The sequence below is a fragment of the Sapajus apella genome, unplaced genomic scaffold, assembly GCF_009761245.1.
Source record: "Sapajus apella isolate SASKATOON/1434 unplaced genomic scaffold, GSC_monkey_1.0 scaffold3, whole genome shotgun sequence".
Taxonomy (NCBI): domain Eukaryota; kingdom Metazoa; phylum Chordata; class Mammalia; order Primates; family Cebidae; genus Sapajus; species Sapajus apella.
The window spans coordinates 28067993-28095765 of NW_022436943.1; the positions used below are offsets into that span (position 1 = coordinate 28067993).

The following is a 27773-nucleotide window of genomic DNA, read 5'->3' on the forward strand; positions in this document are numbered from 1 at the left end:
CTCTCTCTCTCTCTCTCTCTCTCTCTCTCTCTCTCTCTCTCTCTCTCCTCTTTGGGGTTGCCTGGGGTTGGGGAAGAGTGACACAAGTACCTCTGTGGCCACCACCAATGAGACTGTGCTGGGTCAGACCTGAAGTCATTCCAGCCTTGTGCCTCGCTGCAAGGTTCACGGCAACCACTGCCTGAGTACCACCTGTGTTTGTTCAGGGATCAAGGGCTTTACAATCAGCAGGTGCTGAAACCAGCCAGGCTTTTGACCTTTTATTCAGAATGGCGAGCTGCCTCCCCTTCCCAGACAGGATCAGAAATGGTATTTCAGAGCCAGGGTCTGCAGTCAGAAGCCTCAGGAATCTACCTGATACTCTATTTTACTGCGCGTGAGCTGGCACCCAAGACGTAAGACAAAGTTCCTCCCACTCATCTCTCTTTTTTCCACAAGCAATGAAGTCTTTTCCTATGGCCACCACAACTGTGAATGTGTTGAAGCCAGCTCATCCATGAGTCTCACCCAAGGCCCATGTCGAGTACTGCCTGGGCATTCCTGCTGACTATTCAGAGCCCTAAAGCTTTTTAGTCAGCAGGTTATAAATCCTGCTAGGACTGGGCTTTTTCCTTTAAGTCAGTGGGTTCCTTTCTGGCCCAGGAGATGTCTATAAATGTTGTCTGGGAGCTAGGGGCCTCACAGCTCTGGGTGGTACCATATTCTGCTGTGGCTGAGATGGTATCTAAGTTGCCAGACAAAGTCCTTTTTACTCTTCCAAGTGAGGGATGGAGTCTCAGAACTGTGAACTGTGTTACCTGGGGTTGGGGGTTGGGTGTGGTGCAAGCACTCCATTTGCCATCTCAGCTCGTGTCTCACTGGGTTGCATGCTCCCCACATCCACTGGCTTTGAGCCCAGCACAGAATCAGGAATTTCCCAGGAATTGTGGTCCTGTGGCCTAGACTACCTTTCAGGCTTATTTAGGACCCCAGACCCCTTTAGCTCATGGTGATGGGGCCTGCCTTTGTCTGAACTCAGGTTTATAATGCTGGGATGGGCAAGTCCCTTCTGAATAGAGCTTGTCTAAATGCTCCCTCCATGAGGGGTGGCTGAATTCTGCCTGGTGTTGCTTTCCACTGTGACAGGTCATCACTGAGTTTCAATGAAAAGTCTCACAATTACTATGCTGTCCCTTCCATAAGATCACAGATTCTCTTCCTGTACCCTGTGGCTGCTACTGATAGATGAAGGAGATGGCATTGAGAATTTAAGACTGTCTTTTCTACCTCTTCAGTGCCTCTTTTTTATGTGTAAAGTTAAAACGAGGTACTGTGATTGCTCATTTGATTGTTGGTTCTTATGACAGTGATTCTTTTGTGTGGAGGTGTTTTTGTGAGGAGAATGATTAATGGAGGCTTCTCTTCCACCATCTTCTTATACTTCCTCTTTTGGTGGTGTTATATATCCTTGGGTTTTCATGATTATTCTTACCTTCTGTTGATGTATGTGCATGTAAGAAGTACGGACTTATTCCAGTGTGTTTAGATTGTCTTTGTCTGGAAAACGTCTTCACCAGTCAGCCCATGTGGTGATTCTTGGCAAGCTGTTTGGCATGGTTGCTAGGTGGGCTTGTTACTGGAATTCTTGGGCAAACTGAACTGGTAACTGGGTCAGCAGGTTATGTGTCCCTGGCCCCTGGGTTCATTAGGTTGGGCTTTGGTCCTGGAACCTCTGTGTGGACCAATTATTTTGGTCTGTAGGCTTTGTCCTCAAACCTGTTTCTTTGGGAACTGGCCTTAAGCTTGGGTCCACAGAAGCTGACCTGGCGTTGAAGTTGGCCTTGAGCTTGTGTCAGGAGGGGCTGGCTAGGTGTTGGGATAGGGTTGGTGCACAGGTGCGTTGTGATGTACCTTGAGTCCATGGGACCTGACCTGGTACTTGGTTGGTCCTGGAGCCAAACCCTTTTAGGGTGGAACTTGTTCTTGTGTCTGCAAGAGTGAATTTGGAGACTCTTTCCATGTGGTTTGGCTTGGCACTGGGTTCTGCTGTCACAGTATTGGTCTGTGGGTCTGCTGGAGTGTGGCTTTGTGGGGCCTGGCCTGGAGGTGGGGCCTCAGGGACGAGCATGGCATTGAGTATGCCCAGATTCTGTTTTTGCATGTTCTGACCTCTTGCCTTAAACCAGGATGCTAACCTGCCGCTGTTTTGGGCCAATGCTTGTAGTAGTATGGGCCTCTGTTGTACTGGCCTGGTCTGAAACCTGAAGGAATCCTAGAGGCTAGGGCTACAGGGACTGGTTTTGTGTTGAATGGGCCTGGACATTTTATCTGTAGGTGCCATCCTGGAGGCTGGGTCTTTTTGTGCTGGATTGATGACTAGGGCTTTAGGCACTTGTCCTGTGCTGGGACATGCCTTGTAATGTGGGGCCATGCCTTGTAATGTGGGGCCATGTGAACCAATATAATAATGGGAGTATTCAGGAGCCCAGTACTGCTGGGGCTGTCCTGGTTCTATAGTATGCCTGGAGGTTGCATGTAGACCTTGTCTACTGGGCAGGCCTGGAACCTAGAGCTGTGGGATCTCACCTGATGCCAGGGTGGGCTTGGAGGCTTGGGCTGCAGGTGCTGGTTTGGTGTTAGGTGGGCCTGGAGCCTATATCTACAGAGGCTGGTCTGGAGGCTGTTTCTGAGGGTGCTAGCCTGATGATTGAGCTGCAGGGGCTGGCCTGATGCTGGGGTGTGCCTGGTTCCTGGGGTCATGGGGCCAGCCTGGCACTGAGGGTATTGTAGAAGCCTGGGGTTATCCTGGAGATTGGGCAGGCCCAAAGACCAAGTCTGGTAGTCAGGTGTGGAGCCTGGGGATGTGGCATTTGTTCAGGCCCTGGAGTGGGCCTGGAGGCTCAGTCTGTGTGTACAATCCTGATGTCTGTGACTGTGGGGGTCTGCATAGTACTGCATTTTATCGGTGAAACAGTAAACAATTGCCTGGTATTAGAGTTCAAGGCAAAGTTGACTGCTCTGTTTTCTCTTTTTTCCCCTAGCAATGAGTATTTCTCTTCATTCTATACTGTCTGAGATTGGGGAAAGATGAACAGGAAATGTTAAACTATCCTTACCCTGTTCAGTGTGCCTTTTTACTTTTTTTGCTACACTCAGTTGCTATAATCTCCCACCTGGTTTCCTCAGGTTTCATGAAGGTGTATTTGCATGTGGAAAGTTGTTCAAATTGATGTTTCTGTTGAGGGACAAATGTTGGAAAGTCCTATTCCCTTAACTTGCTTATGTGAGTCTCCATTGATTTTTTTTTTTAATAAAACCAGCATTTGGTTTCATTGATTTCTGTTCTAATTGCTTTTATTTATTTTCTGCTTTCTTTGGGTTTAACTTTCTATTTTCTTAAGTTTTTGAGACACATTTTATTTTTAATATAAGCATTTATTTCTTTGTCTAGATCTCTTTTTCCATATGGTACTTCCAAGGAGTATCATACTCTTTCTATTTCAAGAACTTCCTTTAAGTTCCTTTCAGTGACAGTCTACTGCCAATGAATTTCTTTAATATATATTCATCTAAAAGAATTTTTATTTTTTAAATTTTATTTATTTTTATAATTTTTATTTTCTGAAGCCTAGTTTTACTGTGCATGAGATACTGGATTGACTTTTTTTTTTTTTTTCCTCTTTCAGTACTTTATAGATATCACTCCAAAGCTTTCCAGCAAGCATAATCTTCTGTAACTCTTACCATTGGGTCTCACTACACAATGTGTATTTTCTTTGACCACTTTCAAAGTTTTTCTTTATCTTTGGTTTTTAGCAGTTTCACTATGAAGGCAAACTAGGGGCATATGTTTATATTTGGTATTTGATTTGACATTTGTACTTCAAGGGATTCTCTGAGGTTCTTGTGTTTAATTTGGTGTCTTGCATTAGTTTTGGAAAATTGTTGGTCATTATCCCTTCAAATATTTTCTCCATTTCTATTCTTATCCTTATTCTTTTTCTACATATAATAGGCTGGGTTAACTCTTGGGGGATGCACTTTTGTTTTGTATTCCCCACTTATTTTTATTCTTTTTATTTAGTTTGGATAATTTTTATTAACTAATTTTTAAGGTTATTTATATTTTCCTCAGCTCTTTCAAGACTACTCAAGAGTCCCAAAATGAAGGAATTCTTCATTTTTAATAGCATGTTTTTTATTCCAGAATTTTCTTCCATTTAACTAGAGCATCTATCTAGTGTTTTTTTTTTTTTTTTTTTTTTTCCTCTCTTTGGATTCTTCAGATCACTCTGATTGAGACTGTGTCTCAATGATTTGAAGTTCATAGGTCTTGGCTTCACTGTGTAAGTCAAATTAGCTTTCTATATTTCTAAAGTTAAATGGTAGAAAAATAATTTTGTAAATATTTTAGTTCATATGATTGAAAATATACAGCAATTGGTAGATAGAAATTTAGAATTATAATTTCAAGAAATATTTCCATAAACATGTATTATATTGATTGGTTATTTAATATGTGCATTAGAAGGTGGAGGCCGGGCATGGTGGCTCACACCTGTAATCCCAGCACTTGGGAGGCTGAAGCAGGCGAATCCCTTGAGGTCAGGAGTTCGAAACCAGCCTGGCCAACATGGCGAAACCCTGTCTCTATTAAAAATAAAATATAAAAATTGAGAGAGATCCAAGATGGCTGATCACTAGCAGCTCGGGATTGCAGCTCCCACTGAAAGAGCAGAGAACGAGAGGACGCCACACTTTCAGATCAATTTTTGTTGCTCACACACCAGGAGATTCCCAGCGGAGGAGCCCCACCTGTCGCCAGCGTGACTCTTGAGGCCGGTGAGGCGGTTTTGCCGCTGCCTTGGTGTGGCGGTTCTTGGTGCAGAGTCAGAAAAGCACCATCAATCTTAAAGCCGCTGTTTTGGCCGGAGCAGTGGGTTGCTCAGATTCTAGCGCCGGGAATCAACAAGTTGGACGTCCATTCAGAAACCCAACTATAAAGACGGTAATTATAAAGACCACAGATGGATAAATTTATAACGAAGGGAAGAAAACAGCCTAAAAAGGCTGAGAATACCCAAACTCAGAACGCCTCTCCCTCTACAGGGGATCACAGTTCCTCATCAGAAACAGAACAAGGCCTGATGGAGAAAGACTGTGTTCCATTAGCAGAAGCTGGCTTTAAAAAGTGGATGATAAGAAACTTCTGGGAATTAAAAGAACTTGTTCTAACCCAATGCAAAGAAACTAAGAACTTTGAAAAAAGGTTTGACGAAATGTTAACAAGAATACACAATTTAGAGAGGAATATAAGTGAATTAATGGAGCTGAAAAATACAACACGAGAATTTTGCGAACTATGCACAAGTTTTAACAGCCGAATTGATCAAGTAGAAGAAAAGATATCAGAGGTCGAAGACCAACTTCATGAAATAAAACAAAAAGACAAGATTAGAGAAAAAAGGATAAAAAAGAACGAGCAAAGTCTCCAAGAAATATGGGACTATGTGAAAAGACCTAATCTACGTTTGATAGGTGTACCTGAATGTGACGAAGAGAATCAATCCAAGCTGGAAAATACGCTTCAGGATATTATTCAGGAAAACTTTCCCAACCTAGCAAGGCAGGACAATATTCAACTCCAGGAAATACAGAGAACACCACAAAAATATTCCTCAAGAAGGCCAACCTCAAGGCACATAATTGCCAGATTCACCAGGGTTGAAAGGAAAGAGAAAATACTGAGGGCAGCCAGAGAGAAAGGTCAGGTTACCCATAAAGGGAAGCCCATCAGACTCACAGCAGATCTCTCAGTAGAAACCCTACAAGCCAGAAGAGAGTGGGGGCCAATATTCAACATCCTTAAAGAAAAAAACTTTCAACCCAGAATTTTACATCCAGCCAAACTAAGCTTCATAAGCGAAGGAAAAATAAAATCTTTTGTGAACAAGCAAGCACTCAGAGATTTCATCACCACCAGGCCTGCTTTACAAGAGCTTTTGAAAGAACCACTACAAATAGAAAGGAACAACTAGTATCAGCCTTTCTAAAAAAATACCAAAAAATAAAGAACATCAACATATTTAAGAAATTGCATCAACTAACGGGCAAAACAGCCAGCTAACATTAAATGACAGTATCAAACACACATATATTGTTATTAATTTTAAATTTAAATCGACTAAATCCCCCAATCCAAAGACACAGACAGGCAAAAAAAGCCAAGACCCATTGGTATGCTACATCCAGATCCATCTCACATGCAAGGATACATAAAGACTCAAAACAAAGGGATGGTGAAAAATTTACCAACCAAATGGAGAGCTAAAATAAATAAATAGAAAGCAGGAGTTGCAATTTTTGCTGATAAAATAGATTTCAAACCAATAAAGATCAAAAGAAGCAAAGAAGGATATTACATAAAGATAAAAGGATCAATGTAACAAGAAGAGCTAAAGATCCTAAACATATATGCACCCAATACAGAAATACCCAGATATATAAGACTTACAAAGAGACTTGGACCCCCACACAATAATAGCGGGAGACTTCAACATCAATATTAGATAGATCAATGAGACAGAATGTTAACATCGATATCCAGGACTTGAACTCAGATCTGGAACAAGTAGACTTAATTAACATTCATAGAACTCTCCACTTTAAATACACAAAATATACACTCTTATCAGTACTACATCACACGTATTTACAGGTTTAAATGAAATATTGGTTGGCTGCTTGTTAATTATTTTATTCCCTCATTTTTTTTTATGTCTCTATTATTAAACACAATTACAGGCATACCCAGTTTTAGACTGCATTCTAGCCCGGGCAATAAAGCAACACCCCTGTTCTCTCTCCCTCTTCCTCTTCCTCTTTCTTCCTTTCCTGTATTCTTTTTCTTTTTTTTTTTTTTTTTTAATATTTTTTTTTTTTTTTTAAAAAAAAAAAAAAAAAAATATTAGCCTGCACAGTGGTGTGTACCTGTAGTCCCAACTATTCGGGAGGCTGAGGTGGGAGAATCGCTTGAACTCAGGAGGCAGACAATGCAGTAGGCCAAGATTGCGCTGCAGCTGCACTTCAGCCTGGGCAACAGAGGAGTGAGACTTTGTCTCAAAAATAAAAAAAGAACTCGAAACTAGCTGCAATACTTTTACAAATAATGTGCCATGAAAGGTGTTATCAGAAAATTAAGATTTCATTCTTTTTATTCTTATCTTGTATACTTTTTGGTTATAAAACTGTGTCTATAAATTGTGACAATTTTTTCTTTAGAGACCATTAGTAAACCAATATTTTTCTTATCTGTTTTCTCTGCAGAAAACTGCATCAGCAGTTTGAAATGTATAAGGAGCAGGTAAAGAAGATGGGAGAAGAATCACAACAACAGCAAGAACAGAAGGGTGATGCTCCAACCTGTGGTATCTGCCACAAAACAAAATTTGCTGATGGATGTGGCCATAACTGTTCATATTGCCAAACAAAGTTCTGTGCTCGTTGTGGAGGCCGAGTGTCATTACGCTCAAACAAGGTACAGAAATGAAAATTACAATTCTCTTCTACTTAAGCTTATTGTGAATAAAGATGACTGAAATTGATATTCAGAATAACCAAAGAATAAAACTACATTAACTTCATTTTAGATAAAATTGTGGTTTTAAATTTTGTCATGGCATTAAAAAGATCTTATTGTTTCATGCCAGTTAGCTTATGATTTTGTTTTGAATCATAGCACCTTGGACTTTCAAAGATGAAGATAATTTTGAAATCAACCAACCTCACTCCTTTATTTTATAGATACAGAAAATTCAGATCAGAAAAACTAAAGTTTGTTCTTAAAGCCACACAACTGATTAATATCAAAGTTTTGATACAGCTTTCTCCATACTTTTCATACTTCTACAAATGTTATAGATCTCTTTTTTTGGCTCATTTACTTTTCTTTTGCAAGAGGCCCTTTCCAGCTTTACGTTTCTGTTTTCATAATTGTATAGCTGTATTCCTCTGCTTCACAATGGAAGCTACATTCCTTTGTTATTGTTTTAACTTATTTAATGTAATAAAATAAACATTAGATGACAGAATTTAAAGAAGAAGTGTTAAGGATTTATTTCGTACTTACACTAGATTTTTATAGTTTATCTATTCATGTTACAGAGTACGTTAATTTAACCCAAAGAATGCTTTGTTGTAATTAGCAAAAACAATACATAAAAATGTTTGTGACCAGGCGTGGTGGCTTACACCTGTAATCTTAGCACTTTGGGAGGTCAAGGCAGGCAGATCACTTTAGCCCAGCAATTCTAGCCCAGCCTGGGCAACATGGTGAAACCCTGTCTGTATTAAAAAAACCCACAAAAATTAGCCAGGCATGGTGGTGAGCCCCTATAGTCCTAGCTTCTCAGGAGGGAGAAGTGGGAGGATGACCTTAGCCAGAGAGGTCAAGGCTGCAATGAGCCATAATTGTGCCACTGCACTCCACTCTGAGTGACAGAGAGAAACTCTGTCTCAAAAAAAAAAAAAAAAAAAAAAAGTTTGGGCCTGTCTCCATGGCTCACTCCTGTAATCCCATCACTTTGGGAGGCCAAGGAGGGTGTATTACGAGGTCAGGAGTTTGAGACCAGCCTGGCCAATATGGTGAAACCCTGTCTCTACTAAAAAATACAAAAATTAGCCAGCATGGTGGCATGTGCCTGTAGTTCCAGCTACTCAGGAGGCTGAAGCAGGAGAATCTCTTGGACCCGGGAGGCAGAGGTTGCAGTGAGCTGAAATTGTGCCACTGTACTCCAACCTGTGCGGCAGAGTGAGACTCCATCTCAAAGTTTGTGTCAGTAAATTCTTTAGAATTTGCATTTATCTACTTTCTTCACTGTTGGTAAGAATGTAAATTAGTAGAGCAACTATGGAGATTCCCCCCCCCCAAAAAAAAAAAACCTGAGAAACTAAAAATAGAACCACCATATGATCTAGCAATTCCATTACCAGATATAGCACCCAAAAGAAAGGAAATGAACATACTGAAGAGATACCTGTACTCCCCTGTTTGTTGTGGCATATTAATAATAGCCAAGATAACGGAATCACCCTAAGTGACCATCAACAGATGAAATGATTTTAAAATGTTGTGTGTATACACTATGGAATATTATTCAGCCCTAAAAAAGAATAAAATTCTGTCATTTGCAGCCACATGGATGGAAATGGAGGCCATTATGTTAAGTGAAATAAGCCAGGCCTGGAAAGACAAATAACATATGTTTTCACTCATATGTGGGAGCAAAAAAAAAAAAAAAAAGAAAAAGGAAAAAAGAAAAAAATGATCTCTTGCAGGTAGTAAATAGAATGGTAATTACTGGAGGCTGGGAAGTGTAGGAGGAAAAGGGAATAAGGGGGTTGGTTAATGGATACAAAAATATAATTAGATAGGAAAAAACAAGTTCAGTGCTCAGTTACAACAAGGAGACTGTGGTTAACAGTAATTCACTGTATATTTCAAAATAGCTGGGAGAAAAGATCTGGAATGTTCCCAACACAAAGAAATGGTCAATGTTTGCTGTGACAGATATCTAAATTATCCAGATTTAATCATTACACATTGTATGACTGTTAGCATTATCACATATACCACATTAATATGTACAACTATTAAATATTATGTATCCATATTTTTTTAATTTAAAAATACTGAAAGATAAAAACTGTCAATCAAAAATTCCACAAGGAGCAAAAATATCTTTTTAAAAAATGAACACAAAATTTTTAGCATGAAAAAATTGAAAGCATTCATCATTGGCAGACTTGCCCTTAAAGAAATACTGAAGGAAATACTTAAGACAGATAAAATATAATACCAAATATAATTATAGATCTACAAAAAGTAACAAATGATGCCAGAAATAACTATGAGAATATAGATCTTTTCATAAAGTATTTAATATTTGAAATTTTTTGAAGATAAATGTTTTATACAAAAAGAGTTATAATGTATTGTGGGGTTTATAAAATGAATAAAAGTAAAATATGACACCAGAAACTTAGAATCCAAAGAGGAGAAATAGAAGTACATTATTGTAAGTTTCTTATCAGTTGAAAGTTGACAACAATAATTTAAATATGTATTCTACAAATCTTGAATAACTTAATAAAATAACAAAACAGTTACAGCTATTGAGCCAACAAAGGAGAAAATGTGAATGATAAAATACTTGAGTAATCTCAAAAAAGGCTAAAAAAGAAAAAAGAAAGAACAGATAAGACAAAATCAAAAAGCAAGATGATGCAATCAAATGAAGCCATATCAATAATCACAGTAAATGTAAATTTTGTAAACATGCAATTAAAAGGAAGAGATTGTCAGGTTGGATATACAGCAAGATCCAGCTATATGCTGGCTATCAGAAAAGTATTTCAAATATAAGACACGAATAAATTTTAGGTAAAAGAATAGAAGAAGATATATTATGTTAATGCCTAACCCAATAGAATGGGAATCATATATACATACATATTTCAATATATAAAAATATATACAAATATAAAAATATACATATTTGAATATGTATATTCAAATATGCATATTTATTTATATATGTTCAAATATATATATTTATTTATATTCAAACATATTTATTTATATATATTCAAATATATATATTTGAATATATAAAAATAATTATATATATTATATGCATAATAAAAATATATGTATTATATATTATATATAATAAATATATGTATATATATACACATATACACAGAGACAGTGAGAGAGAGAGAGAGGGAGAGGGAGAGATAGAGCCAGAGAGAAAGAGAGAGAACACTTGGTCTATATATTTATTAGACCAAGGGAATTTCAGAGAAAAAATATTACCACTTGGTCTATATATTTATTAGACCAAGTGAATTTCAGAGCCACAAATATTACCAAAAATAAAGAATATCACTTAATAATGATAAAAGCATCTGTTAAATTAGAAGATATAACAATGTTAATATTTATGTCCCCCAAAACAGAGCCTAAAAATACGTAAAACTAAAACTAATAGAACTGCAAGGAGAAACAGACAAATCCACATATTGTTATATACTTCAAAATCTCTCTGTTAACAATTTAAAAATCCTTTCATCTGTTGATGGTCACTTAGGGTGATTCCATATCTTGGCTATTGTGAACATGCTGCAATAAACAGGGGAGTACAGGTATCTCTTCAATATGTTTATTTCCTTTCTTTTGGATACGTAACTGGTAGAGAAATTGCTGGATCATATGGTGGTTCTACTTTTGTTTTTGTTTTTGTTTTTGTTTTTTTTTGAGGTATCTCCATACTCTTCTCCATAGTGTCTCTACTAATTTACATTCCTACAAAGCGTGTGCGAGTGTTCACGTTTCTTTGCATCCTTGTCAACATTTGTTATTTTCTTTTTCATAATTGTGATAATTGTGATTTTGATTAGAGTGAGATGATATCACATTGTGGCTTTAATATGCATGTGTCTGATGATTAGTAATGTTGATCATTTTTTATATACCTGTTGAATATTTTTGTTTGTCTTCTTTTGAGAAATATCTATTTAGGTCCTTTGTCCATTTTTACATTGTATTATTTTTATTTTGCTATTGAGTTGTCTGAGTTTTTGTATATTCCAGTTATTAATCCCTTATTGGACAGATAATTTGTAAATATTTTCTTATATTCTGTAGGCTATCTCTTCACTCTGTTGATTGGTTCTTTTGCTGGGCATGATCTTTTAGCTTGATGTAATTTCATTTGTCAGTTTTTGCTTTTGTTGCCTGTTTTTGAGGTCTTTTTCAAGAAATGTTTGCCCAGACCAATGCTTAATTTTTTTTTATAGTAGCAGTGACACAGTTTTGGGTCTCAAAGTCTTTATTTTGATTTGGTTTTTATATACAGTAACAGAGTTCTAGTTTCATTTTGCATATGGATATTTAATTTTCTCAGAACCATTTATTAAAGAGACAGTCCTTCACCCAGTGGATATACTTGGAGCCTTTGTTAAAAATGACTTAGCTGTAGTTGCATTGATGTATTTTTGAATTCTCTGTTCTTTCCCCTGGGTCTATGTGTCTTTTTATACTAGTACCATGCTGTTTTGGTTACTCTAGCTTTATAGTATATTTTGAGGTCACGTGATGTGATGCCTTCAGCTATTTTTTTTTTTTTTTTTTTTGTCTTGTGGCTAAGACTTGCTTTGGCTATCTAGCATCTTTTTGGTTCCATGAAAATTTTAGATTTTTTTTTTTCTGTTTTGTCAAGAATGTCATTTGGTTTTTGTTTGTTTGTTTGAGACAAGATCTCATTTTGGCACCCAGGCTGGACTGTATTGGAGCAGTCATGGCTCACTTCAACCTCAATCCCCTGAGCATAAATTATCCTCTTGCCTCAGCCTTTTGAGTAGCTGGAACTATAGTGTGCACCACCATACCTGGCTAATTTTTTGAATTTTTTTTTTTTTTTTTTGTAGAGATGAGGTCTCACTATATTGTCCAGGCTGGTATTACACTTCCATCATTTTAGGTTTTTTTTTTTTTTTTTTTTTTTTAATTTAAGATGAAGTCTCACTCTTTTGCCCAGGCTGGAGTGCAGCAACAAAATCTCGGCTCACTGCAACCTCCATCTCGCAGGTTCATACAATTCTCCTGCCTCAGCCTCCTGAGTAGCATGGATTACACATACCACCATACCTGGCTAATTTTTGTATTCATAGTAGAGGCAGGGTTTTGCCATATTGGCTAGGCTGGTCTCGAACTCCTGACCTCAAGTGATCCACCTTTTTAGACTCCCAAAATGCTGGAATTACAGACATGAGCCACCACACCTGGCTTGCCATTAGTATAATTTTTTTAAATTTGTTCCTTTTTTTTTTTTTAAATTGTACTTCAGGTTCTGGGTACATGTATAGAACATGCAGGTTTGTTGCATAGATACATACATGGCAATGTGGTTTGCTGCCTCCATCCCCCCGTCACCTATATCTGGCATTTCTCCCCATGTTATCCCTCCCCAACCTCCCCCCTCCCCTACTGTCCTTCCCCTATTCCCCGCCAACAGACCCCAGTGTGTGATGCTCCCATCCCTGTGTCCATGTGTTCTCATCATTCAATACCCACCTGTGAGTGAGAACATGCGGTGTTTGATTTTCTGTTCTTGTGTCAGTTTGCTGAGAATGATGGTTTCCAGATTCATCCATGTCCCTACAAAGGACATGAACTCATTGTTTTGTATGGCTGCATAGTATTCTATAATGTATATGTGCCACATTTTCCTTGTCCAGTCTGTCATCGATGGGCATTTGGGTTGGTTCCAGGTCTTTGCTATTGTAAACAGTGCCGCAATGAACATATGTGTGCATGTGTCTTTATAGTAGAATGATTTATAATCCTTTGGATTGCTGGGTCAAATGGAATTTCTATTTCTAGATCCTTGAGGAATCGCCACACTGTCTTCTACAATGGTTGAACTAATTTGCACTCTCACCAACAGTGCAAAAGTGTTTCTATTTCTCCACATCCTCTCCAGCATCTGTTGTCTCCAGATTTTTTGATGATGGCTATTCTAACTGGCATGAGATGGTATCTCAATGTGGGTTTGATTTGCATTTCTCTAATGACCAATGATGATGAGCATTTTTTTCATACGTTTGTTGGCCCCATATATGTCTTCTTTTGAAAAGTGTCTGTTCATATCCTTCACCCGCTTTTGAATTTTTTTTTTTTCCTTGTAAATCTGTTTTAGTTCTTTGTGGATTCTGGATATTAGCCCTTTGTCAGATGGGTAGATTGCAAAAAATGTTTCCCATTCTGTTGGTTGCTGATTCACTCTAATGATTGTTTCTTCTGCTGTACAGAAACTCTGGATCCCATTTGTCTGTTAATTAGATCTCATTTGTTTATTTTGGCTCATTGGCATTTTAATAGATATTACATTGAATCTGTAGATCACTTTTGGTAGTTTTGACATTTTAGCAGTAGTAATTCTTTCAGTCCATGAAAATAGGTTACTTTTCCTTTTATTTTTGGTATTCAATTTATTTCATCAGTGTCTTATAGTTTTCATTGCAGAGATCTTTCTTTTCTTTAGTTCAGTTTATTCCTAGGTATTTTATTTTATTTTTTGTAGCTATTGTAAATAGGATTGCTTTCTTAATTTCGTTTTCAGATTGCTGCTGCCATACAGAAATGCCACTGATTTTTATATGTTGATTTTGTATTCTGTAACTTTGCTGAATTTGTTTAAGAGTTTTTGGTGTCATCTTTAGGGTTTTAACATAAGATTGTGTTATCTGTGTAAAAATCTAATCTTACTTCTTCCTTTCCAATTTGGATGCCCTTAATTTATTTCTGTTGCTTAATTGCTTTTGCTAGAATTTCCAGTACTATATTGAATAAAAATGGTGAAAGTGGGTATCCTAGACTTGTTCCAGATCTTAGAGGAAAGACTTTTAATACTTTTTCCCTTCCATATGGTGCTAGCTGTAGGTTTGTCATATATGGCCTTTATTATTTTCAGACATGTTTCTTTTATATCTAGTATGTTTAGATTTAAAAATCATTATTAAATGAATTTTTAGAATGTTAATATGGCTATATGCTTTTGGTCTTTATTTTTATTATTGTGGTGTGTCATACTTCTATTACTGTCATGTGTCACATTTGTTGAATTGTGAATGTTGAACCATCTTTGCATTCATGGGATGATTATGGTGAATGATCTGTATAATGTGTTGTTCAATTCAGTTTGTTAGATTTTTTTTTGAGGATTTTTGCATCTATATTCATCAGAGATACTGGCCTGTAGTTGTCATTGTTGTTTTTGCATCTTTGCCTGTTTTCATTCTCAGGCTAATTCTAACCTCATAGAATGAGTTTGGAGGTAGTCTCTCTTTTTCAATTTGTTGGCAGAATTTGAGTAGAATTGGTATTAATTCTTTTAAATATTTGATAGAATTCAGCGGTGACTCCTTCAGGTCTTGGGCTTTTCTTTGATGAGAGACTTTTTATTACGGCTTCAATCTTTTTACTCATATTGGTCTAAGTTTTCCATTTAATCATGATCCAATCTTGGTAGGTTGTGTGCATCTAGAAATGTATCCATTTCTTCTGTATTTTTCAATTTTTTGGTATATATTTGTTGATAGTAGTCTCTAATGATACTTTGTATTTTCATGGTATTAGTTTTAATGTCTTTTTTTATCTTTGATTTCTTTTATTTTGGTCTCTTCTCAGTTGTGTAGTGAGAGGTTTGTTAATTTTGTTTATGTTTTCAAAAAGCCAACTTTTCATTTTTCTTTTGTATTTTTTGTCTCAATTTTAATCATTCCTGCTTTTTTCTTTATTATATTTTTTCTATTAATATAGGGTTTGATTTGTTCTTGCTTTTTTATTTCTTTAACATGTATTATTAGGTTATTTGAAGTGTTTCTAATTTTTTGATGTAGCCATTTATTGCTGTAAACTTCCCTCTGCTTTACTGTACCCCATTAGTTTTGGTAATTTTGTATTTCCGTTTATATTTGTTCCAAGAAAATATTTAAATTTTCTTCTTAATTTCTTCATTGACTTATTGGTCATTCACAAGCAGGTTGTTTAATTTCCATGTATATGTACAGTTTTTAACATTCCTCTTGTTACTGATTTTGAATTTGTTTCTTATGGTCAGAAAAGATACCTGATATGATTTTTACTTTTTAGAAATCATTGCTTTTTTTGTTTTCTGTTCTGTGTGATCTGTTCCAGAGAATGTTCTATGTGCTAATGAAAAGAATGTGCAGTTTGTCACAGTTGGATGAAATATTTTGTAAATGTCAGTTATATCCATTTGGTCTAGAGTTTGGTTTAATTCTGATTTTTTTGTTGTTGATTTCTTGTCTGTATGCTCTTTTATTACTAAGAGTGGGCGTTGATGTTCCCTAATATGACTGTACTGCAATCTATCTCTTTCTTTAGATGTGATAATATTTGACCTATATATTTGGGTTCTGTGACATTAGTTGCATGTAGATTTAGTTTTTATATCTCTTGAGTTGACCCCTTTATCATTAAATAATGCCCTTTTTACAGCTTTTTACTTGAAATCTCATCGCTTCTGCTGATCTGTTTTGGTTTCTACTTACATGGAATATCTTTTCCATGTATGTATGTCTTTAAATGTCAAGTAAGTTTCCTGTATGCAGCAGATAGTTGGATCCTTAAAAAAAATTCATTTTACTCCTCTGTCTTTTAAGTGGGGGATTTAGGCAATTCACATTTGGTAGTATTATTGATCAGTAACCACTTACTACTACCATTTTAAAATTTGTTTTCTGGTTGTTTTGTAAGTTCTTTCTTCCTTTCTTTTCTACTGTCTTCTTTTGTGGGTAAGTGATTTTTTTCCTGGTCTTATATTTTAATTCCTTGCTTTTTATTTTTAGTAAACCTATTATACTATTTCTTTGTGGTTTCTATTAGCTTACAAAATATGTCTTATAGTTATAGAAAGTTATTTTAAACTGATGACAGCTTTCTTTGATGTCAAAAAAGGAATCAATCAAGCAAAGTGAAAACTATACTTTAGCTTCATTTCCCCATTTAGTTTTTGTCATCTCCAATTTTATCTTTTAAATATGACTTTCTCTCAACAGATTGTTGTAGTTATAATTTTTGGTAGACTTTTGGTCTTCATACTAAAGATACTGCATGCCTCAATTATAGTTTTAATGTGGTCTGAATTTGTCTGTGTGGTTACTTATACCAGTGAATTTTATACCTTCACAGGATTTTTTGCATGATTGTGTCTTTCTTTCTTTTTTTTTTTTTAATTGATCAACTTCTTTTTGCATTTCTTGTAAAATAGGTCTGGTGGTAATGAATTCCCTCAGGGTTTGTTTGTTTGAAAACCTTTCTCCTTCATGTTTGAAGGATTGCTGTGTTGAGTACAGAGTTCTCTACTGCAAGTTTTTTCCACCAGCACTTTGAATATGTCACCTCACTTCCTCTTGGCCTATACAGTTTCTGCTGCTACGTCTGCTGCGAGATGTATTGGAGTTTCTTTATATGTTATTTGCTTCTTTTCTCTTGCTGCTTTCAGATCCTTTCTTTGTCCTTGATGTTTGACAGTTTGATTATTATATGTCTTAGAGTAGTCTTACTTGAGTTGAATCTGCTTGGTATTCTTTAACCTTCTTGTACCTGGATATCTGTCTTTCTCTAGGTTTGGAAAGTTCTCTTATTATTTTTTCAAATACAATTTTTACCCAATCTCTTTGTCAGCCTCCTCTATACAGCCAATAACTCATATATTTGTCCCCTTTAGCCTATTTTTCTAGAACGTGTAAGTATACTTCATGTCTTTCATTTTTCTTTTTTATCCTATGTGCATTTTCAAATAATCTGTCTTTGAGTTACTGATTCTTTCTTCTGCTTGATCAATTCCATACTGAGACATTCTAATGCATTTTTAATTAATCATTGATGTTTCCAGCTCCAGGATTTGTTTGGTTGTGTGTTTCATGTGTCCAGTTTCCATGCTGCCGTTTTTTTTCTGAGAAATATCTGAATTCCTTCTCTGTGATTTCTTGAAGTTTATTGAGCATCCCCAAAATAGCTATTTTGAATTCCTTGCTAGAGAAGTTACATATCTCTATCACTCCAGGGTTGATTACTGGGAACTTATTTAGTATATTTGGTGAGGTCATATTTTCCTGAATGTTCTTGATGCTTGTGTATGTTTGTTGATGCCTAGGCATTGACAAATTAAGCATTTATTCCAGTCTTTGTAGTCTGACCTTGTTTGTTGGTCTTGCAGAGGATCTTCCAAGAATTCGAAGAATACAGAGTATTTACTTAAGCCTGTGGTAACTGTAGACATTTCAGCACTAGTTGGCACTCTAAGCCCATGTGTGCTGCAACTCCTAGCTATCCAGCCCTGATGGATGGGGAAGATAAGGTTCTCAGGCAAAGTACTTAGCTCTCTTCTATTCCTTTTCCCCAAGTGGAAGGGGTCTCTCTCTCTGTTGGGGGATAGTTGACTTGGCACTCCTGTGACCATAGCAAGTGGTACCATGCTCGATTATATTAGAATCCCATGGCGTCTCAGATCAGCACAGTACAGGGGCTTGCCCAAGGCCCCTGACCACTATTGCCTATCTGCAACTGATGTTTACTTGAGGCTAAGGCCACTGTAGTTAACAGGTGGTTAAGCCTTCCGGGACTTGGGTTCGTACTGCCAGGGAGACATATTTCCTTTTGGCCTAGAGTGCATCTAGAAGGGCCATGCAGAAGCAATGGCCAATTGGGAGCTTTCGGATCCTGCCTGGTGGTTTATTTTACTGTAGCTGAGCTGGTACCTAGTTGTAAGGAAAAGTTTCCTCTGTTTCCTCCAAGAGAAAGGAATCTCTGCACTGTACTGCTTAAAGTTGGGGAGGAGTGATGCAGGCATTATCTAATGGATACCACCAGTGGTTTCATGCTGGGTTGCACTTGGAGTATACAGCCTTTGAGAGCAGTGCAGTAGCAGGGTTCACCCAAGGAGTGCAATTGCTATGGTCTGGATGCCACTGAAATTTATTCGCAGCTCAAGGCCACTTTTGTTAGCCTGAGGTGAAGTGGGCGGGGATTTGGGTTCTTCCTGCTGGGATGGCAGATTCTCCTCTGCTCCAGGGCTCGTTCTAAATGCTCCCTTTATGGGCACTTGTGGAATTCTGCCTGGTGTTAGTGTTCCACTCTAAGCATATATTCTTTCTTCTGGCTGTGCTCTCTAGGATTAAGTGAGGAGTGGTGTAGACAGTGCTGTTCTTTTCATCCTCTTCAATGCATCTCTTCTTGTTATTATGGTAAAACTAGGTACTGTGATCTCTCACATGATGTTTTAGTTTTCATGAAGGTGCTTTCTTGTGTAGATAGTTGTTCAAGTTGATGTTCCTGCCAGGGACATGATCACAGGAGATTCTATTTTACCATCTTACTTCGCCTTCCCTAAATCAATATTTCTTTCAAATAGAATACTTCTTTCAATATTTTAAAGGTACTGCTTTTCTGCCTCCTCCCTTTCACTGTTTCCATTGAGAAATATATCATTCTTGTCCTTGCTTTTCTGTGCATAATATATCCCTTTCCACTTGCTGCTTAAGTATTTTTTAACACTAGTTATGTGTAATTAAATTATGTTTTTTTTGGTGGATTTTTCTTCACGTCTGTTTCGTTTGAGGTTTATTGAGTTGTTTGGGTCTTTATAGTTTTCAAAGGGCCTGGAGGAGTTTTGGCCATGATTTTTCAAATATTTTTACTGTTTCCTCCTTTCTCTAGACAGCTTCAAGAACTCCTATTCCCTATGTATTAGGCAGCTTGAAATTGTCCTACAGCTCACTTATGTTCTTTCCTATAATCTTAATTTTATTTTTTTCTCTATGTTTTATTTTGTATTCTTTATATTATACATTCAAGTTTACTGTTTTTTTCTTCTGCAATGTCAAATCTGCTCTTTATCGAATTCAGTGTATTTTTTAATAATCCCAGACATTGTAGTTTTTATGACTAGAATTTCAATTTGAGACTTAACAAGATATATTCTATGCTCTATGTAACTTTTAAAACATATAGAATACAATTATAATTACTGTTTTGATATTCTCTTTTGCTAATTCTAACCCACCTTGAGTCTGGGTTAGTTTTGATTTGATTACTCTCATGATGGTACGTGGGTTCTTCCTTTTTTTGGCACTTCTTTCATGTGTGGTATCTTAGGTTGGTTGACATGTATTGTATATTTTACATTCTTGGATGTTGGCTATTTTTGTGTTTCTATAACTGTTCTTGAGCTTTCAGATATAGTTAATTTGTTAGGTGTATTTGGAGCAATGCTCAGTTTAGCACCAATTATTCTCCTCTATGGAGGAAAGACTGTGTCTTTAACCAATATCCCATATCCCATGAATTATGAGTTTTTCCAGTCTTGCTGGTAGGAACAACTATTATTCTTTTTAATCCTTTTAGATGTTCTTCTTTTTTACATTATTCCCTTGAGTATTTTTCTCACATGCATGTTCGGCAATCATTACTGAGCTGAAGACCTGAAGAAACCCACTGGAGTTCTCTTGAGTTCTGTCTCTGTGCAGCTTTCTATATCAACCCTAAGTCTCTTTATATGTTGAGGGTTAGCCTGATGAGGATGGTTTATGGAAGAAGGATGGAACCAGAGGCAATATTCCCCACTTGTCTCATATTTTCCTTAAATTTAAGGATTTGTAAAGATAATAAAATATAATCTAGATTTTGGCTCAAGAAAGACATCCCTGGATTCATTTCATTAGCTTTTCTACATTTTTATTTAAGCAAGAAGACTTGTCATGTATAAATTTTGTCTGTATTCTGAATAAAAAGACAATTTTTTTTTCCAAATTTGATTATCATGCTTAGTTGCCGTACGTAGAAGGCTTTTTTTCTCTACAGATACTAAATATATTTCTTTGATTTATCATAGCCCAAAAGGATTAATCTTAGTGAAAGTTGGTCTTACTAAGCTTATGAAATAGAATAATGAGAACACAAATATTACATAGCTTACAATTTAATTACAAAGCTATTTAAAAATTCTCTTAGTAATCTTTTAAGAGAACACAATAACATAACCTTTAGTTTTAATTTTGAGGCTCTTTCATGTGGAGCCATCCTTAACATTTAATTAATTCTCTTGAGGTACATTTAGGATATAGAGAGAATAAATGAAGGGCAGGACATATGGAAGTACCAGCACAATAAAATTTTATGAAATATTGGTTCTGTTTATTTCCTTTTAAGAAATGCTATTAATAAATAAAAGTCATATATTTAGTCAAGTGAAAAAGTAATGACTTTATAAAGAAGCAATTATTTTGTAATCATTGAATGGTGATATTAGAAAGACATTAAAGCAATTTACAATGAGGATTGTTTTAAGCATCAAAGTGTGGCAACTTTAACTATTTTTTTTCTTTTTGGTAAGAGAAATAGATTACCACCTGCTTAATCACTAATTTTGTAAGTAATAAATAACATATATTTTCCATAATTGTACTGTTTAACTTAAAATGTAACCTGAATTTTTCACTTTATAAATAGATTTGAAGCATAATGACATAAGTTTATAATGGTTATAAAGGAAAGCGGTTAAAAAATTTTAATTTTATTTTTAGAATGTGATTCTTAAGCAAGTTCTTTGAAATATATTGGTATAAGTGGCAATTTGGGGGTTGTTTCTCTTCAGCAATCTCTGGGTGAGTTCACGAGTTCTTTATATTTCGAAGTATATTACAGTGGCCTTGAAAGTAAGATCACTAATGTGGAAGGAATGCTTTTTGGGAATAAGTGGTGTCAATAACTTCAAGGGCAAAGATTTTATTGTGTATTCTTAAAACTGATCTACCTGAGAACACTTTCTGTTTTGTGAATCTTTCTTTTTCAACTCACTGTTACAATTGTTCTATTTTTCAAAAGAAATGTTCATTCCTCAACCTTACCTATTCTGAATCTATTTTTATATAGTACATTGGCTTTTGGTGTAGAAGTCTCTGGAGCACCACACAAAGTGATAATTCCAGAATACTTTGTCCTTGGGGAGAGTTCAGAAGCAAAGCAATGAGAGGGTTTGTAAGAAATATAGAAGTGGGTAACACCTTATTTGATTCAGCCAACAGACTTTTGGGGAGATTCTATTGCTTCATCTATTGTTTTTAGAATTATAATTTGGATGTGAGATTGCCGTTTGTGAATCACTATAATAGCTATTTTAATTTAAAAATTAAGTTGGACTCTTTTTTATAGAAAGCCAGATTGATGGTTTGACACTGTGGAGTGGTGTGCCAAATGAGTTGTATAGTAGACATTTTCCATATATATTCCATGTATAAGCTAAATATGAAGTTCCAAGATCTGATGAAAATATATCAGGCAGGTGTGGTGGCTCAAGCCTGTAATCACAACACTTTTGGCGGCCAAGGCGGGGTGGATCGCTTGAGCAGGAGTTTGAGATCAGCCTGGGCAACATGGTGAAACCTCATCTCTGCCAAAAATACAAAAAATTAGCCAGGCATGGTGGTGAGTGCCTGTGGTCCCAGCTACTTGGGAGGCTGAGGTAGGAGGATCTCTTGAGCCTGGGAGGTGGAGGTTGGAGTAAGCCAAGATCTGCCACTGCACTCCAGCCTTCACAAGAAAGCCAGACCCCATCTGAAATATATATACATATATACATATATATATATATACACACATACATATATATAAATATATATATATATATATCACTTTTAAAATGTACATGTACAATACACAATATATCTGAAGATGCATCCTAACCATTTAAACTTTATGTTATTTTAATTTTCAATTTTTGTTTTGTAGAGATGTGGTCTTACTCTGTCACTCAGGTTAGAGTGCAGTGGCACAGTCATAACTCACTGGAGCCTTGAACTCATGGGCTCAAGGGATCCTCCTGCTTGAGCCACCTGAGTAGCTGGGACTACAGGTGCACACCACCTCACCCATTTAATTTTTAAATTTTTTTTTTTTTTTTGTAGAGATAGGATCGTACCACCTTGCCTAGTATAGTCTCAAACCCCTGGGCTCAAACAATCCTCTTGCCTTGGCCTCCCAAAGTGCTGGGATTACAGGCATGAGCCACCATGCCTTGGTCAAAACTTAAATGTTAATTTAAAAATGTGTGAGAAGTATATGGTTTTAGAGATTTATTTTAGATTAGAGACAAAATACTTGTAGCTCTCTGGATATATGGCAAAGGCAAGTATACTTGGTTATTGGTATATCTACATTTGAGAGCTGCTTCTGTTATCCACTTAGTGTTAATCTCTTGGTGTCAAGGATACTGTTTAGCACATGATGTGCTCATCAATAGTTAAGCTTCTTATCAGCAGATAAGGTGAGTGCCAAGTTAAATAGATTTCCTTTGGTATATATAAAGAAGATTAATAATAGCATCTATAATGAATTCTAATCATAATAGGAGACTATACAACAGTTTAAGATATGAAAAATTCATGATATCACCAAAACTGCAGGATGGTAAAACAGACTGTAGATACAGGAGCACAAAGGAAATGAAATGCAGGCAAGACATGTAAGATGGGTTAGACATTGGTCATTAATTTCTTTATCCCTTTAAAATGGAATACCCAGTTAAAACCTCATCCAGTTTCTTTTCAAGCATTCCTAACATAAAACTTTATTTTCATTCGTAAGCAAAAAGTAAATGAACAATGAAAGAATGTTTTTTCAAGTTAAAATAAAAGTGCAGTAATAATACTTATTTTAAGTTAAAATCCATTAAATAGGACACTGGATTTTTTTCTTTTCTTTTTTTTTTTTTTTTTTTTTTTTGATGGAGTATCACTCTGTTGCTCAGACTGGAGTGCAGTGGTACAATCTTGGCTCATGGCAACTTCCACCTCCTGGGCTCAAGCGATTCTTCTGCCTCAGCCTCCTAAGTAGTTGGGATTACAGCTGCCCACCACCATGCTCAGCTAATTTTTAAATTTTTGGTAGAAACAAAGTTTCACCATGTTGGCGGCTAGTCTCAAACTTCTAACCTCAGGTGATCTGCCCACCTCAGCCTCCCAAAGTGCTGGGTTTACAGGCATGAGCCACCACTCCCGGCCAAATGTCTTCTGTTTCTAAGTCCTTTGCAGTAAGTATATTAGAATACTGGTGAATCTCACTTAGTCCAAACAGACTTTCTATGTATTTCCTATTGCTAGAAGAAGCCCGAGATCCATACTTCCTATAGTTTTCAGCTTTTTAATTGGCCCCACTATCCACTTTGTCATCTAAACCAGAAAGGTAGGGATCATTTCAAGTTTCTTTCCTTTGCCAAATTTATTTGATTTTTTCATTTCTGCTCTATCTATGTAAACTACTGATGCTGTCTTCTTTAGCTTCTTATCTTCTGTCACCTAGACTGAGGCCAATCTTCTAATTGATCTCTCTGCTTCAGTTTTGACCTGCGAATCACATCCTTCACACATCTCCTTTATGATGCATTCTTTGGGTGCCTCATGTGAATTAACCACTCACATTTTTGTGCCACACTGGATTCTTTAGACAGTCAGTCTAGTACTCTTAAAAATTTATTATTACTAATTGATTAGATCTGTTTAATTGATCTCAACTACTGTAGGTTTCTATGTTTTTGGCACATAATAAGTCAGTGAATTAATGGAGGCAAGAAGTCTAGTGTACTTACCATAAGCATGCTATTCTGGGATAAGTATTGCATTTTATTCCAGCTCTTTGTTGTAGCTCGGCACTGTGATAATGTTTTCTGGAAGATGGCAATCCAAACTTGTGGATGAATTAAAAAGATAAACTATACTAACAGAATTTAATTGTTGTTATTCTAGGAAAAAAGTAGATAATCCCTGAGAGAGAATATTGTGGTGGTGTGAAAGAGAGATATTTTTGGATTGATTAGAGAAGGTAGTCAAGAAGAGAGAGGCAAGTGATGGTGGTTTAACTACACAAAATATAGAGCACTGTTATAGATGGAGGGATCTATAGTAAGAGAAAGATTGAATACCGCTATCTAGAGAAGGATTCTGAGGGGAAACTAACATTAGTTTCCTAGAGACCGGGGAGCTAATCATGGAAAGTTATATACAGAATAGTTATTGACAGATGATTTTGCCACATATAATCTGAAATGGTACCATGACAATCAAGAGGAAATATCAGAGGGGGAAATAATGATAGATTCAATGATATAAGTGATAATGAGAAGGTAGATTTGGGAGTAATACTTAAAGTAAATTGATCTTGTGGAGGGGTAGGGTGACTGGTTATTAGAAGTGGTAAGATAGTAAGGATGGCCATAAGGATGTGATTATATTATTAAATTTTTAATGAATATTTCTGGGCATACTTCACATTACCATTGGAATTCCCAGGTCTAGTAATTTTGACCTAAATAATTAACTGATCATTGAAATCTTAGAGAAAAGAGATATAAAATCAACAAAGACACTGATGTTATATAGAGGCAGCGCTATCAAATGGCCATAGTGCAAGATCTGAAGTGAATGAAGATGTCATTTTTGTTTTTAATTTTATTTTATTTTAAGTTTCAGGATACATGTACAGGATGTGCAGGTTTGTTTCATAGGTAAATGTGTGCCATAGTGGTTTGCTGCACCTATCAGCCCATCACCTAGGTATTAAGCCCAGCATGCATTAGCTATTTTTCCTGATGTGTTACATCCCTACCCCTTCCCCTGGCCCCCACCAACAGGCCTCAGTGTGTGTTCCCCTCCCTATGTCCACGTGTTCTCATTGTTCAGTTCTGAAAGATATGGAATTTTAAGATGGGACTAAGCGACTGAGTGATTTTCTTTCCTCTGAGTCACAGATGTTGTACTATCACCCATATTTCAAAGAAACAGTGATATTTCAAAACACATGATTTTGGTTTTTAATTCTTGTAAGTTCTTGTAATATATCAGCCATTATTATTGCATTATCACTTTTACTGTTATCATTATTTTATGTTAAAGAAAAGAAACAATTGAGTTTACTTTCTAGTTTATTTAAATGTCCTTTTGACCAAAATATGTATTTTCTCATTTTATTTTCCACACTTAACATATTGGGAAACAGTGACCCCAAATTACCAATGGTGATCAATAATATTTTATCTTTAATGACTTTAAAAAGTTTTGCTTTTTAGTTATATAAAATTTAAAAGACTTCTAAATAATTGAGACAGAGATAAACTTCAGAAGCAATATGTATAATTCATTTAAAATTACATTTTATCTACTTTTGATAGTATATGATGAAATGCATAAACATTGATACTATGTTTTTTTTATTTGTCTTTGTATATAAAAGCTTTTTTCTTAAACATTTCTCAGTTTTTGAGTTCAGTGTTTAGCTGATTTTGTTTGTAGAAAGAGTATTTTTTTTTCCTGATGTTTGGATATTTGCTTTTATGGAAATTATTTTGCTTATATATCTTAATATAGTCTATTATGTAGCATGCTTTTGCTTGAATTGAATAAAATGTATGGAAAAAATTTCTTTCCTAAAATTTTTTGTTTAAAATCTAAAATTTTAGATTTTAGTCAAAATGTAATTTAGAAATTTTCAGAATTTTAATTTCACTTAAAAAACTTTTAAAACTCTTATTTGTTTTAAGAATGGAATTAATTATTTCTTTTTTGTTTTGTCTTTTCTGTCTTTTCTAACTTGCTTTCGTGGATATTCACTCCAGGAGGACAAAGTGGTTAGAGTTCTTTTTTCTGTCTAATATTAGTTTTTCCTTATTGTTGTTATTGCCAGTTTTAATTTTATAGCTATATTTAATTTATATACTTCTCAGTGTTTTAAGTATGATGCATGATAATTGCTAAGCATTATGGCATATTTAAGCATGCTATCTGCTTTTACTGAAAAACTTACATTAAATTATTTATACTTTATATATTATCAATGAAAAATTGATAATTTGATTTTTAAAGAGGCTTGCCTTTTTAGAATTTAGCATTTTTCTCAAGGAGACCTCATAGCATTCCTCATTGTGATAAAATTTCTATAATCTTCTGTTATGCTAAAGTCATCATTGTACTGATAAGGTTTTAAAATCTTATCTTTCTGACTTAATATAAAGATTTAACTGTTGTAATAATGAAGTAATAACACTGAATATGAATATTCTGAAGTATGTATTTGACAGTTGATGTAAGTATTTAATGTATTTTATTTTTCTTATATGTTTAGAATTTGGTAAAACATCTATCTTATTATCTTCATGTTAAATATTGGATGTGTTTATAATTTAAAAATAGGTAGATAAAACTAAACTACAGACTAGGTCTTAATCATCTGCTAGTGTGTGCCCTTAGTGATTTGATTTGAATTTGGGTCTGTCATGGAGACTGATGACTCCCTGCAAATATAGATAAATATTTTATCTCATTCTTTAGATGAGTCAGATTTAAACTTGAGTACTTTTCAAATTTTCCAATTTCAAATTGGCATAAAACTCAAAGAGAATATCATTCAGCTGATAGTTTCTAAATAGTGCCTTTTTCTTTCTTTCTTTCTTTACCTTTTTTTAACCAGTTGGAGCCTTCTTCTTCTCCTCCAAGTCTTTAGTTACTCAGTTGGGGATGATGTAGATGGTGACAAATGTTGTATATGGGTTTAGAATAAAATTTCTGAATAGAAAAAAGATTACTGCTAGTTCTTTCTTTTTCTTGCCTTTAAAAAAAATACCTATAGGAATTCTACCAAACTTTAGATGCGGTTTTGAAGATATATGGGTGAATTTATGTAGACATGTCCCAGACTGTGTGTCATCCTTGATCTGGGACAGTTTCCCCTATAAGCTATCTACCAGCCCACCTGATTTTCTGACTCACAAGTAGCATAATTCAGGCAATTTATAACCTTTAGAATCTCTGGTGCTACTTTTGTGTCCAGAGTTAATGCAGGATGCGTAATAGTCTAATTATTGTTTGTGGTTTCCATGGTGAATTCTGACACCTGTCCCAGAAATGAGACACTTAATGATGATAACTCAGCTTTAGAAATGACTTGTATGCATTGATAAGCTTTCAAGATTTAACAGTCTGTATTTTAAACTAAAGATTGACTGCAAGATAAAAGTATAATTTTGTGTGGATTTGGAACATTGCAAATAAAATTCAACAGGCCTTTTTATAACACTTTTTGTGCATCACTGTTCAATAGAACTTTCATCAATGATGAAAATGTTTTATATCTTCATTATCCAATTCAGTAAATTCTAGTC

At 35.5% G+C, this 27773-nt stretch overlaps 1 protein-coding gene across 39 annotated transcripts in view; it reads left to right on the top strand.

Moving 5' to 3' along the window:
- The window catches only part of RIMS2 (regulating synaptic membrane exocytosis 2), a 692961-nt gene that overhangs the window by 149594 nt on the left and 515594 nt on the right, over positions 1 to 27773 (top strand). For 27 of the 39 annotated variants that reach the window (XM_032246171.1, XM_032245837.1, XM_032245921.1 and 24 more), the window contains 2 exons: positions 7306 to 7516; positions 26232 to 26243. In XM_032246171.1, the coding sequence (XP_032102062.1) occupies positions 7306 to 7516; positions 26232 to 26243 (223 nt within the window). The remainder of the gene's footprint in view (positions 1 to 7305; positions 7517 to 26231; positions 26244 to 27773) is intronic. The other 12 variants (XM_032245855.1, XM_032245971.1, XM_032246019.1 and 9 more) reach the window with 1 other exon arrangement.